The 10,616-nt window shown below is 32.2% G+C and overlaps 2 protein-coding genes across 6 annotated transcripts; both read left to right on the top strand.

The window, feature by feature from the left end:
* Window positions 1-838: 838 nt before the first annotated feature.
* LOC143207552 (MICOS complex subunit Mic10) lies at window positions 839-2,081 on the top strand. 2 transcript variants are annotated; one of them, XM_076421186.1, is made up of 4 exons: window positions 839-991; window positions 1,089-1,194; window positions 1,283-1,330; window positions 1,768-2,081. In XM_076421186.1, the coding sequence occupies exons 2-4, from the start codon at window positions 1,113-1,115 to the stop codon at window positions 1,914-1,916; spliced, it is 279 nt and encodes a 92-aa protein (XP_076277301.1). In that variant the 5' UTR covers window positions 839-991; window positions 1,089-1,112; the 3' UTR covers window positions 1,917-2,081. The 2 variants fall into 2 exon arrangements, with proteins under 2 accessions (XP_076277301.1, XP_076277302.1); XM_076421187.1 differs by having other exon boundaries at window positions 898-991; window positions 1,109-1,194.
* A 985-nt stretch (window positions 2,082-3,066) lies between these two features.
* Window positions 3,067-10,600, top strand: Msl-2 (male-specific lethal 2). 4 transcript variants are annotated; one of them, XR_013008682.1, is made up of 6 exons: window positions 3,067-3,832; window positions 5,450-5,685; window positions 6,073-6,267; window positions 6,718-6,849; window positions 6,926-7,030; window positions 7,129-10,600. XR_013008682.1 is itself a non-coding variant. In XM_076421157.1 (5 exons), the coding sequence occupies exons 1-4, from the start codon at window positions 3,253-3,255 to the stop codon at window positions 6,988-6,990; spliced, it is 1,212 nt and encodes a 403-aa protein (XP_076277272.1). In that variant the 5' UTR covers window positions 3,067-3,252; the 3' UTR covers window positions 6,991-7,030; window positions 7,129-10,600. The 4 variants fall into 4 exon arrangements, 2 of the variants coding, with proteins under 2 accessions (XP_076277272.1, XP_076277271.1); XR_013008683.1 differs by having other exon boundaries at window positions 6,923-7,030; XM_076421157.1 differs by having other exon boundaries at window positions 5,450-5,613; window positions 6,718-7,030.
* The last annotated feature ends 16 nt before the right edge of the window (window positions 10,601-10,616 follow it).

Genomic DNA, 10,616 nt, shown 5'->3' with positions numbered 1-10,616 from the left:
AACTTATACTTTTGTCGGTAAAAAGGGAGACTGCTACGCATTTGCACAGTAGAAATTTACTTTAACGACATCTGCCAAATTGATGCGACCCGCCCTGTGTCGTGCATGCGCGAGAAAAGTTGGGCTCAATCGAAGCACTGATTGCCCATATTACTCTGGTCATCAGAGAGGGGGTACCTCATATCGGCGTGATTCCCCTCATCTGGCAGCACTGCTGATTGGCCACATTAGTGTGATACCGTGCTGCCCTCTCAAAAACAGGCTGAATCCCAGCCCGACCGGCAGGCCCTGGGCTCGAGCCCCCGGCAGGTGATATTCGCGCCATTTTGTGCACAGGGGCCCGGCTAAATCGGCCTGTCTGGGTCTTGACCAGTCTCGATGCAGCTCCAAGCGTTGTGTTTGCCCGTAACCTGTAGGTCAGGGGCTCTGCTAGCTGGGTCCGGCGGTAGGCTCGGTCAGACTGTGCTGTCTGGGATATTATACATTATGCGTGTATATATATACAGATATATACAAAGGGTTTGCCACGGTTTGCATACAAACTGATACAAACGATTTGCGAAAATCGGATGTATTCAGCTGTATTCATGCATTTCGCCGCTCCCCGTTAGTGATTTTATGCGACAACTTGAACCAACTTTTATATAACAAATTACTATAGGTATAATCGGTGATACGGTGATTTCACTGGATTTCACGTTCAAATTGGCGCGACTATAGAACCAAACTATAAAAGTAGAGCGAGCGGATTTTAATGAAATTAATAAAGCTGCAGGGCGAAACAATTGTTCTATTTAGCCGATATTAAATAAATAACGCGGTCAATATCACCCTTTTCCATTCAAACATGTAACAATAGCGTACTGTATATCAGTGTGTATATACGAGACCCCGCATCTACCGATTGATGAAATGGGAACTATTTAATTGTATTGGTCTCCTCTGTATCACACATTGCATATACATACATCTATACTACTGAAAAACCAAAGTAACAACAAATTATTTCAATATTGCTTTTACATGCTTCGATAACCTTTCCCGGGATGACCAGAAACTTACGTATGACATAACATCCAATATTATAGATCTACTTTAATACATACAGAAAAATGGCTGGTACTACTACTTGGACTGAAGACGAAATTGGAAGAAAATGGGATCGATGTTTCACAGATGCACTTTTTAAATTGGGTAAATGTTGTCTTACGTTTATAAGTCCTGTTAAGCATTGAGGAAGTATTAAGTTTTATTCGCTGCTAAAATTGTAACCTTTTTTTAGGAGGAGGAACTTTACTTGGTGGTGTGTTTTCCCTGTTCTTCTTCAAACGTAAGGCACAATTACTTTAATATTTACTCGATTACAAATTAAACTAATGCTACTTTTTCACTACAAGAGAACATTGTAGAATATGTAATAATATTCTTAATCTACGTCACCTGACATCGATATTAGAAACTCAATTTTGAAGGTTAAGATAGTACGATTCGTGACAGAAAAATCTAATCTAATTCGTATATTCGAAGATATCAAATATTATTCTACATTTTCACATAGGTAGTTATCGAAATCATGCTATCGTATTTTTAAAAATTGCATCATCAAGTGTGGGGAAATAGGTTAGGTATCATGAACTCGTATATGTTCCTCAATATTGAATGTAATATAAATTTAAGAACTATTTTTTTTTTATACTGAAAAAGCTATTTTTGAATGAAGGCTTAATTTTGAATGCAGGCTTAATCACATTTTTTGATTTTTTGTAGGTAGAAAATGGCCTATTTTAACTGGAGCAGGATTTGGATTAGGTATGGCATATTCTAATTGTCAAGAAGATTTGAATACAACAATAAGGCAACAATCATCTAGAGACTGTAGCAAAGTTTCCAAAGATGCAGCAAAAACGAGTTCTTAGCAAGTTTTATTCACAAAAATTGTTATGCTGTTACAGAACATGATATAACATACTAATAAACTAGTGAAGCTTGTATTATAGTACCATATAAAATAAAATCTTAATTATCTTAAGTTATTACATTCAATTTGAAAAGAATAAATTACTGTGACTTCCTGTGTATCATTTATATTGTTCTTATTTATTATTATTTACTTTTCATAGGAATTCGAACAAGTAGACAAAAATTGCATTTATTATACACATATATATATATACTTATACTATACTCACAAAGTAAGATACACGTTTTGTTATAAATTCTAAAATGATATAATAAATTATTCGTAAGAATAAAAAGATTAATATTTTTGATACGACCAAAATAGAACCATCTCTTCCATAGGCTGTATTTGGCAATATATTTTCTTTACGAAAGATAATCGAAATATGATAGAACTGTTTAAATTGTACTAGTATATGTAGAACTTGAAATATAATAATGCAGATTAAAATTTATTCGTTAGTTTCATGTGAAATTATAACATTGGGAAGGTATAAATTATTGAAATTTTTATCATTTTTCTTATACGATTATTATTATGATAATATTTATATATTTTGTACCAGTAATTTGCTACACATATACCACCTACAAGATATACTATAGAATAGACCTATCATCTTATGGGACTTCGTGTCTCATGTTCTGAAATACCGTCTGTTCAAAAAATCAGAAGTTTTGGCACCGACGAGATAAAGACTGCCAACTGTCAGCCCCTGTGCCACCGACGAGAGACTGCCAGCAGACTGCCAGTGACTGCCAGGTCTATATCAGTCTATATCTCGTCGGTGCCTCTACGACTCTACGATTTGAGTTTAGTTTAGTTGCCAAATCACATCCGAGAATATTCGTCGCATGGTTGCTAATATACTGTTACTGCCGTGTAATGCACAGCGCGAATTATTGGATGATAGCACCGACGAGATCACAGCCTACTCTAGTAGAGGAGGCTGTGACGAGATATAAAGAATTTATCTCGACGGCTGGGCGCTCTTGTGAACCATATTTTTCAAGCTTCGCGCTATTTAATACATAAGCATCTCCGATGGGGGCGGTGGCATCCAAATTTCAATCGCTGTACGGCTGCTCGTATTCATATAGTATTATATCAGTGTCCTATACACATACTATACCTATGCCGGGTCTATAAGTATATATGGTCTAAGATGTAAACGATAGAAAATTAAATATGGCTGATGTTTTGTTTGTGTGTATTGACAATGTCGTGTTGCTTTGTTTAGTTACGTTCCCGGTGTAATAATACGTATTGCTCGTGGAAAATTTAGAAAAAAAATGAACGCCACGAGTCTGTACGTATCGACGTGTCGGTTAGTTTTACAAGCAGACGCTGATGATCCAAATTCATGGACGGATCTATATAGGCTAGTTCCTTATTTGCGACAAAGCCTTAGTTGTACTGTGTGTTCAAATTTATTAATTGAACCTCATACGCCGACTGAAACTAATTGTCAACATCATGTGTGTCGTGGGTGTAGAGGTGGACGTAAAAAACTTAAACCTTCGTGTGGTTGGTGCAAGGACTATGACAAATATGTCGAAAATGTCCAATTACGAATATTGTTACAGTGTTATAAAAAACTGTGTGAATACTTGACAAACACAAACATTTATCGAAGTTTAATACTTTCAGTGTCTTCCAATAAAACAGGCAATAATCCATCAACTATTGGTGTTACCAGTCTTATGGAACTTATACAAGAAGGTTCTGGCTTCAAAGACGAATTTAAAAGTACTGCTGGTTTGTCAAAGTCTGCGTATAGTATTTTACCATGTGTTTACACAAGTACAACTTCGACCCAGACCCAAGGAAACACGATACAAAGTTCTGAAACAATATCGCAAAGTATATCTGGTATAGTATATTGCTTCTTTATAAATAAATCAATGAATTCTCATTATTTATATTATAATTTTATCCATATATAAAATGTAATATTGTATAAAGAAGAAGCTAATACGAACATTTATAATATTCAAAAACATAGACACAATAATAAAGGAATTAAATAAAGCTCAAACAAAACTTTATTAATCAAAATAAAGACAATTGCAATCAATGTATTTTCGCCAACGAGAAACAAGTTTTGTTATTACGGTTGAATAAAATTCTGGAGTCCTGGAGGCGACAAACTCGTAGAATGCTGTTTCAGCATCTCTCCGGGATTATTCAACCGGAATAACATAAAACTTGTTTCTCGTTGGCGAAAGTGCATCGATTGCAATGATCTTTATTTTTATTAATAAAGTTTCATTTGAGCTGAGATATGTGCGCATTTGAATTTAATAGTTAAAAAACGCAAGAACTTTCTTTCCAACCTAATATTTAGTACCTAAAAATGTAATGAATGACATTCAAATATTCTATACGTTATTATTTACTTGTTTTTTTTTTTACTTTTTTCAAATAAAAACTTTTTATTTACCAGTAGTACATATCGACTTTTTGGACCACTTTCTTGATTTCTACGGATCGATACCATAAAGCAGGCCTGGGCAATGCTGGCTCGCGGAACAGATGTTGCTGCTACTCCTCTGCGGGAGGGAGAGTAGCAGCCACTTCTCATCTGTTCCGCAAGCCAGCGTCGCCCAGGCCTGCCACAAAGTATATTGCTGAATGTTAGAATACATACATACAGAAAGAAATGCATAGCTATTAAATCAAAAAAAGAAAATGATTATAGAAGAATTTCTTTATTATTTCAAAAGCTGTTAAAACTTTGTATATATAACATTTACTAAGAAGGATAAGAAGAACGTCAAAATATATAAATACTTTTTCATTTTATAACTGACGTCGAATGAAAACGGATATTTTGTAAAAAAATATTAATCTAAATTTTCTAATTTTCTCAAAAATATTTATAGACTTTAGTTTCGCATAACTAGAAACAATCTCTCCTACCACACATGATCAATAGAAGCAAGTTAGAAGTCTCTGAAATTGAAATATGTGTGAAAAATAAATGTTCGGGGAATAGTTGACGTTTTGAATTAAATAATATGAGAGAGAGAAACAGATCTTAAGTATCAGCTAAGGAGCAATCAAACGGACGAAATACATGTATAGTATTCTTCAAATATATCAAAACTTTTGATCAGAAACTAATTATATTAATGAAAATGTTTTGTACAGCTGTAAATAAGGTTTCAGTTTCTCCACCTTTTTCGATCGCTTTATTCGGTAATCAAACTATGATTTTATGATCTTGCCTTCTTCGCAACTTTCTTATTTCTCTAGATTAATTTAATTTAATTTTTTTCTGTGTGGATAATATACATTGAACACTTTATTAAAGAAATTAAATTTCTTTTTTCTTTCTTTATCTACTTTATTTCACTTGACAACTGTTATTAGAGAATTATATATTTATTTATAAATGTGTGAATAATTTGTACAAAAAAAAAAGAAAAGGAAACAAAAAACAATCGAAACTTGTTAATGTATGCAACTCATTTATATATTGCACAGAATCACCCGCTATTCGTACTGTGTCAAATGGATCTTCGATATACTCTGTGATGTATGCTGGGTCTGGCAACAAAATAACAATAAAACGGAAAGCAGCTGCTACGGAAGATACAGAAGTAGGACAGCAGGATATGGATGGAAGTCAACACAGCTCTGTAGGAGGGGTAAAATGTATTCCATCTTCCCACCTTAAATATGGGACCCCTTCTCAGAAAAAATCTTCAAAAGGCAGCAAAGTAATTTCAATAGATATTCGATTAATCTTATGCCTTACAGGATATTTACAGTGCACTATAACTTTTGTTTGAACGCTAAATTATATACACATCTTCATTAATCACTTAACAATCTTTAGTAATGTATACAATCTAAATAATACTTAACACATTTTCATTACTAACATTAGATCTAAATAAATTTTACATATATATACAATATATTAATAGGTCCCATACTAAGATTAATGCAGATGAGAGATTATATGTCAATTTCATTATACGATACAATATATGTAGTATGTATTTATCGGATATTACTTACATCTGTATTAGTCTACAATTCTTATTTTTATGTCAACATTCTATAATAATTAACAGTAATAGAACTGGTTTCATTTTGAGCAGTCGTCTGGCTTTAAGAAACCAAGGTCGAGTTCTGCTCGAAGTAAGAGAAAAGGATGTAGATGCGGCAATGCTACAGCAATACCTGGAAAACTAACTTGTTGTGGTCAACGGTGTCCCTGTTATGTTGAAAGTAAGCCTTGTGTCGAGTGTAGATGCAGAGGTTGTAGAAATCCTCATACAGCAGACGGATTAAAGGTAACATATCAAATTTTCGATATAATTAGTACAGTAAAGTCGCGATCTAGCCTCCCATCGCCTGTTTCGAGAGGGGATAGAAGATCGTGCAAGGAAACTATAATTTATTTATTTCGACTTCGCAGCCCAGAAATGGACTTGGTTTTATACAATCCACTATCACACTCACTCATTTCCATACCGCACACATACATACGCTTGACTATACTTCAATTATTGCCCACAATACTCCACAATACTCCTTAGGCCGCTATTAGACTAGGCCACTGGTGGCCCAACCTAAGAAGGAGCTTCTTAGCCCCTCGCGGGAATGCCCCCCCCCCCCCCCCCAGTGGAAGGGGTAGACGAAGAGAAAGTGATCGTGGAGATCCTCAGGGAGCTAGATCGCGACTTTACTTTATCCATGAGCTTAAACAGCTATAAAAGGATTTACTACTTATATCATTGCAGATTCGGCCACATATACCTGAGTTACATAATTTACAGTTACAATTGTCAGCTCCTTTGGACTGCGATACATTAAATTCAGATCCGTTAGGATCAGTACCACAATGCCTTTCAACTTCTCCAACAACAATTCAAGTATTAAATGTTTATTCAACTCCAAGATTAGATATCGATAATGTACCACAAAATCTACCTGCCGCCTTGTTAGTAGGAGAAGATGCTATGATTAGTACTGAAAGTGAAGCTGAAGACAGTGATATACAAATTGATGTGTGACAATTCAAATGACATTGTCAAATGTCATGTTTAATATAAGGTATGTAGGTACTTAGTACAATATAGGTTAGGTATACTAGTATTGTACTTACAATGTTACGCAACAAATATACTAAAACTCGATCTCTATAATTTCAGAATAATCTATCGACTATTGAAATAAAAAGTTATGGTTTTTAATCTATAATTATATTATAGAATAATAAATATATTTTTATCACTCGTAAATTATCTATACATATTACGCCATTTTAAAAAGTTTAGAAAACTAAGTTTGTGTAAGTATAAATAAATTTATTTCCCGTGTAAAAGTAAAATACTTTATTCCATTTTTTATTTGTAACATAATTATTATATTTTCTATTATAAATTTTATATTTTAATACTCTTCTGTGTCTCGATCATTCATTTTATTTTCTACTCAACTTGTACATATATATATGTGTACTATACTTTTTTCGTTTTTTAATACCTGCATAGAGAAGTATGCTTGTAGTGTCGCAAAAAAGTACCTCTATGTCAATATATGTTGTGCCATACACTACATCATCTTATAACTATCTATCTAAAATATTTAGGATCAAAAACAAAAGATTTCGGCAGTCTATAAAGAGTATTTGATATGAAAAATTGCAAATTGATGAGAAAGACATAGTATAGCGGAGTACGATTTGATTGTTTGTCTCCCTGTTCACTACAGATAGATTCTTTAATTATCTGTTTTTGTTATTACAAATGCAATAAAATGTACAATATAATTCTGTAAACTTATGAAAACTTATTTTTCTAAAATATTTTTTACAATTCAAATTTCATCATTGAAAAAATTCCTCTGTTGTGATTATATTGTTTGCAATAAATCGACGATCTGTTACCGATACGTAATGAGCCTAAAATTATAAAAATAGAACAATTGTTAAGACTGTCGTCCTTTCTTCAAAACAAGCCTATAAGGGCCCGTTCAGACACGGCGGAATCCGCGCGTTTTCGACCGCGCTATTTGAACCGCCTCAAAATTGACAGTCGTTCAGGATGAAGCGGTAACCGCGCGGATATGCAGGAGAGGGGCAAAGTTTTGGCTCAGTACGAAGATGAAAATCGCGCGGAAACAGCGCGGATTTGATTTTCTGCTGTTTTCAGAGGCGACAGCCACGCGGCCACGTGTGAACGCATCCATTTACGCCAATGTAAATAAGGTCCGCGCGGTTTCCGTCGTGTCTGAACGGGCTCTAATAGAGATATTATTTTTAAAATAACACTACAATCGATTAAGTATTATAAGGAATTAGAGATTTCGATTTCACGTGTTACTGAAATACACGTGTACACGTGTAGTTCGAATGTTCGTGCTGAAGTTTGTGTATTAAACATTACACACGAACTCAAACACGTATATATTCGTTACACGTGTACACATGAATTTTCAATACACGTTCAAACTCGTGATCTCTAGAAGAAATATGTATGTCCATGTCTCAGTTTTTCTTACAAAATTATATATCATTAGGAGAGGCAAGAGTTTATTTGTAGTGAACCAATAGTATATGCTTTATATATTCTCCACTTTAATGAATATATTTATTAAAACTCTTGGGTATATTAAATTTGATATATTAATATATTCAACATAGAAGAATTTTGTAATGTATGACTTTTTGGATGAATTTTTATTTTATATTATTGTTGAATAATAATATTTTTAGTTGAAGATATAAATAAGTAATTATACGCTTCACTACTGTCGTGAATGATTTCAAATTTAACAACGAATTTTTGATTCTATAAGGAATTGTAGAATAGTATAAACCATTGTAAAATATTATACATATTTAAAATAATTATATAATTTAATCTTCAACGAGAGAGAGAGATGTGATAAATATTTTTAATTTTACGTATAATTATTTATAAATTTTTTTCTTATTGATACTTATGTTTAGTAAGACATGAGTATTTATATGCCTATAAAATTGTAAATGTACTTTGTAGATACGTGGTTTTGTATTCCTTTTTTTTAAAATATTACGTGTATTTAAATGGGTAAATTTATAAGTACCTGGAGGTAAAAAGATTTGAATAACAAAAGAAATGTGAAATGTATCAATAACATACAGAATATCTAATTTATGCACTAAAATTTGTTCAAATTAATTGGAATCCGTGGCTTGTAAAACTAATGATTGTATAAATTCTATTTAAAATTTAAAATAGATATTAGACCTATTATTTATTTAATGTTTATATGAGTATAATATAAAATCTACTTTTATTGACATGTCAATAAAATTACATTAAATTCTAGACTCTGTTTTTAGAATTAAAACTGTTAAAAATGTACATTTCTTAAATTTATATTTCTACTTATACAAAATTATAGAATGGTATCTACTTAAGCAACTATGATTAACAATTTAGTTATTCTCATATTAGTACAAAATAATAAATATTAAGAATATGTATATAATATAATAGAAGTATGCTATATAAACTTTAATATAACAGAATATTTTCTCAACATATATGCTGTTTATTGTGAACTGTTTGCATTTTTAACAAAATGGATAGAGATATTTCAAAGTGTTGTAAAATAAACTCGGAAGATCAAAATCATACAAAATGTATTTCATTTTAAAAGTTAAATTAAAAAGAAACTTCTGTATCTATAAAATAAATGAAATAAGATATTGTGAAAAAAGCTTGCTCAACATAAGATGATATTAACAAAAATTGCTTGTATTTTTATAATATGTATAATTCTAGGATCAATATAACACATATAACAGTTAATACAAAGAGTAATAGGTTCCAAAAATTTCTTAGACAAGAGAAGCATTTATTTTTGTTAATTCTATCTTATGTGTACACTACTTTAATTGATCATTTCTTGAATATACAAACGATATATTGTCAATTTTTGAAAATTTCTCATAATGATACGTAAATGCTTCTTTATCTACTTCCTAATCAAGCATAATGATCCTGCTATGAAGCAAATAAAAGTGTCTATTATGGTCTGCATATTTTTCAAAAAGTTTTCTTTTAAAGTAATGTAGATAGCATAAAAATGCAATGAAAACTGAGAATAGTTTTGCAATACATTAATACTTCATATGCGGAGACGAAGTTCTTTTATCGATTCAAGAACTTTTCGATCAACGTGTCTGATTAGCTGATTGTCAATATACGTCGTTCCTTTGTTTTTGCGTAGCGTGTAGCTCATCCGCTAGTGCCTCCATGGAATTCAGTTGCAAATTTATACACTTATAAACAATTTACACATAGCAAGTACGGTGAAAAAGTATGTTGTTGGTTATTGTTGATCTTGTGAAACACTCGGTATAATATTCAGTATTTTTCAGACGCAAAATTCTCTTGAAGATTTTTTAAATTGCAAAATTGCTTTGTCTTGATTTTGGATCGAATCTGTGCGCCGATAACATAAATAAACTAATTTCTATTAATTCGTTACGATCGACAAAACGGAATATTCAACAAAATAACAGTGTGAGCGATGGGTATAAAACAGGACTAAGATTATCCTAAATAGAGTATATTTAAATTAACTTGTACCGTTGGAAAAGCATTGAATAAATGTACAAGTAACATACATTATGTGTAAATAGTAT

The sequence above is a fragment of the Lasioglossum baleicum genome, chromosome 3 (assembly GCF_051020765.1).
Source record: "Lasioglossum baleicum chromosome 3, iyLasBale1, whole genome shotgun sequence".
NCBI classification, from domain to species: Eukaryota; Metazoa; Arthropoda; class Insecta; order Hymenoptera; family Halictidae; genus Lasioglossum; species Lasioglossum baleicum.
This window is presented reverse-complemented; position numbering and strand designations above follow the sequence as displayed.

Excerpts from the sequence above, each read along its gene's own strand:
- Msl-2 (XM_076421156.1), top strand. The coding sequence starts at position 3,253 with ATGAACGCCACGAGTCTGTACGTATCGACGTGTCGGTTAGTTTTACAA. Across the intron at positions 3,833-5,449 it reads AATATCGCAAAGTATATCTG|AATCACCCGCTATTCGTACT; the intron begins GTATAGTATATT and ends TATATTGCACAG. Across the intron at positions 6,268-6,717 it reads ATACAGCAGACGGATTAAAG|ATTCGGCCACATATACCTGA; the intron begins GTAACATATCAA and ends ATATCATTGCAG.
- LOC143207552 (XM_076421186.1), top strand. The coding sequence starts at position 1,113 with ATGGCTGGTACTACTACTTGGACTGAAGACGAAATTGGAAGAAAATGG. Across the intron at positions 1,195-1,282 it reads AGATGCACTTTTTAAATTGG|GAGGAGGAACTTTACTTGGT; the intron begins GTAAATGTTGTC and ends ACCTTTTTTTAG. Across the intron at positions 1,331-1,767 it reads TTCCCTGTTCTTCTTCAAAC|GTAGAAAATGGCCTATTTTA; the intron begins GTAAGGCACAAT and ends GATTTTTTGTAG.